The sequence below is a fragment of the Saprolegnia parasitica genome (assembly GCF_000151545.1).
Source record: "Saprolegnia parasitica CBS 223.65 unplaced genomic scaffold supercont2.1006, whole genome shotgun sequence".
Classification (NCBI taxonomy): Eukaryota; Oomycota; class Saprolegniomycetes; order Saprolegniales; family Saprolegniaceae; genus Saprolegnia; species Saprolegnia parasitica.
In genome coordinates, this window is record NW_012157400.1 from 1 (window position 1) to 2,616 (window position 2,616).

The 2,616-nt window shown below is 58.4% G+C and overlaps 2 protein-coding genes across 2 annotated transcripts; one reads left to right on the forward strand and one right to left on the reverse strand.

Moving 5' to 3' along the window:
• Nucleotides 1-8: 8 nt before the first annotated feature.
• Nucleotides 9-319, forward strand: SPRG_18148 (hypothetical protein; the record flags this gene model as incomplete). The annotated part of the gene is made up of 2 exons (XM_012357584.1): nt 9-128; nt 185-319. Coding segments are annotated over 2 exons (255 nt in total), but the record flags the coding sequence as incomplete, so codon positions are not given.
• A 17-nt stretch (nt 320-336) lies between these two features.
• Nucleotides 337-1,839, reverse strand: SPRG_18149 (hypothetical protein). The gene is made up of 8 exons (XM_012357585.1): nt 1,789-1,839; nt 1,646-1,742; nt 1,406-1,600; nt 1,292-1,347; nt 1,101-1,239; nt 888-1,058; nt 724-837; nt 337-676 (listed from the first exon to the last, which is right to left on the reverse strand). Exons 1-8 carry the CDS (start codon nt 1,821-1,823, stop codon nt 389-391), a joined length of 1,095 nt encoding a protein of 364 aa, XP_012212975.1. The 5' UTR covers nt 1,824-1,839; the 3' UTR covers nt 337-388.
• Nucleotides 1,840-2,616: the final 777 nt, after the last annotated feature.

Below are 2,616 nucleotides of genomic sequence, written 5' to 3' on the forward strand. Positions count from 1 at the left end.
ACGCAGAGCTCGACCGCCTCGACCGCGACGAAGGCGATGCCAGTGCGCCGCCACGCCGGGTGACGGCCCGGCCCACCAAGGCGCAGCTCGAACAGCGCGCGGGCGGCCTCGAATTCGAGTTTGAAGCCGTACGCCTGCCGCTCTGGAGGCATTCTATATCCAATCACAAATCTCTTTTTTCTAGGTGCTCGGGTACCTCGACGCGTCGATCCGCGGCGACGACGACGTGCGTATCGTGCGCAAGCAGATCGTCGGCGCCATCAACGACACGCACCTCAAGCGCATTGATGCGTTGCGCCAAGAGCTCGCCGCCAACTAGATCGCCAACACTCTACTGTCGTTACTACATGGTGGATGTACAATCTCCGAGTTTTGTCATTGTTCGTCTTCACGCATCAGCACTGGGCTGGAGGCGTGCAAAGCAGGTGTGCATGTGCACACAGCCGCGCGCGATCCCGAGGTAGCAGCTCGCTTGCTTCATCATGCCGATCTCGCGGAGGTCTTTTGCGAGCTCGTACGCTTGTTCAAAGTACCGCGCGGCCTTTTCGTGCGCGAGCTCGCGCGTCGCGAGAAACCCGAGTTGCATCCACGCGTTCACTTCGGCCGACCGGTCCTGGACCGTCTGGATGAGCTGGAGGTGCTGGTCCATGCACGCGCGGGCCGTCGCCACGTCTCCCTACGCTTTTTGTGAGTCTTTCCAGACAGGCTGATGGAACCACGGACTTGGCGACTCGCGAGAAGCCCGAGGTTACCAACTGCAATGCTTTGGCCATAGGCACTGTTGAGTCGGATCGCGAGTCGCAATGCCTCTTGGTGGTGCTTCGCCGCGTCGGCAAACTAAAAAGTACAAGTAGCTCGTCGCAGCAGCAGCACGAGGAGCACTATACGCGTCCGAGGCTTCCGAGCGTCAAGCCGAGGTTGGTGTGCGCCACAAACGTGCCAGCGTCGTCCATGTTGAGGTCGAGGTGGTTCTGATGGAAGATCAGAGCTTGTTCAAGCTCGGGGCTCTCGGGCGATAGGAACCGCCCCGTGTACGCCGTGTGCCCGGACGCGAGAAGCTACTCCAGTCCATCGTCGCACTCTAGTTGAGTCTGTCATACTTGGTAGTCGACGCCAATGCACGAGTGCACAAGGCCTTGGAACGCCAGTTTGTCCGAGTTCTTGAGCAGCGCCAGAGCTTTCTTGTACATGTCGATCGCGCGCTCCAACTCTTCGACGTTGTCGTGGATGATGCCCATGCTACTTGCAGCAGTTGTGGCACACAAACACACACCATCATGCGATGTCGTACGCAAAGTAGGCGGTCGCTTCGGCTTCGGTCCGGCCCGCGCGCTTGCTCGACGCCGCCTAATCGCAGCGTCGCTCTTAGCTTTTCACCGATGGTTTTTAAAAAGAGGGAACGTACGAGCATCGCATAGTCCTTCAGGCGCTTGGAGTCGTGGGCGGTCTCGAGCGGCTGGTCCAAATTGATCGCCTCGGGCGGCAGCGGAATGCTGTGCGTGAGCTCGTACTTCCGCTTGGCGATGGACCGCACAGAAAAGACGAGCTGCCGCACCCGAGCGTCCCGCGTCATGCTTGGGAGGCGCTCGGGCGTGTTCATCTACGGACCATTGCTTCAAGAGGCTTGAGACGGGGTGCGTGGTACAATCAAGGGGGCGTCCATGCGCTGGGGCAAATCGATTTGCGGCGTCGCCTCGGCCAGCTGGGACCCTTCGTCGACCTGCGACGGCGGGTGAAAGTCGCTATTAGCTCAAATCATACATCTGGTTGAAGCGATGGTGGGCCTACACGGGGGGCATCAGCGGCTTGCCATCGCGGATCATTGCAGTTGAAACGGCGACCCGAAAGGAAACTTGCTGGGTGCCATAAACGGTCCGAATCCCAATTTTATGGCGTTTTGCCGCAATTTCAGCGACGGTCTCGTGGCCCGCGTCCCAGAAGGCGACAACGGTCGTCGTAGCATACAAGGCCAGCGCACTCAGTCTCGTCTTGAGTCGCATGGTGGCGGTGGTGTCTTGAGAATGAGTAACTAATCAGTCAGTGAATCTGGAAATTGAGGGCTTGAAGTCGTGCCGCGCATCGTCGATGCACCTGGTATGGAGTGTAGTACGACGCAAGCATGCGAGATGCTGGTCGTACGCAGCGTCTATGGGATCGCATCTCGAGTGTACTACGCTGAGCTGTACGAGGTGCCACTGCGTCACGACGACGAGCAGATAGAGAGTCCCACATTGAGGTGCCCCGTCGTTTTGCCGTCCGCAAACAAGACTGTCTGGAGCGGAAGAGAATCGAAAGCGTTGGGCATTTTATCGGTCGAGGAGGAAAGGCGGTGCACTGTCCAGTGCCTTTGGCTGCAACCCATTCCACGCGCTATCAGCTCAGCTATTACGCGTACAATCGTGAGTTTGGCTTGTGCGATTTCGTGAGGTAGGTCCCATGCGGTGGTACCGGTAGTTGCCGCTACTGACATTTTGTGTGAATCTGATTTCATACCGGTACTGTCGTCCATCTCTGGTTCCTAGCGAGTCCACTGTGGTACCGGTACTCTGCTGCGCGACCAACTCGGCTGAACTCGACCAGCAGTCTAAGGCAGTGTCGTCCGGCACTTAGGCCAAT

Bases quoted from the DNA above. Each gene is read 5' to 3' on its own strand.
- SPRG_18149 (XM_012357585.1), bottom strand. From the start codon at position 1,823: ATGATCCGCGATGGCAAGCCGCTGATGCCCCCCGT. The intron at 1,348-1,405 runs GTACGTTCCCTC...CGCTGCGATTAG, and splicing joins TGAAGGACTATGCGATGCTC to GCGGCGTCGAGCAAGCGCGC. The intron at 1,059-1,100 runs GTATGACAGACT...GGACTGGAGTAG, and splicing joins GCATTGGCGTCGACTACCAA to CTTCTCGCGTCCGGGCACAC.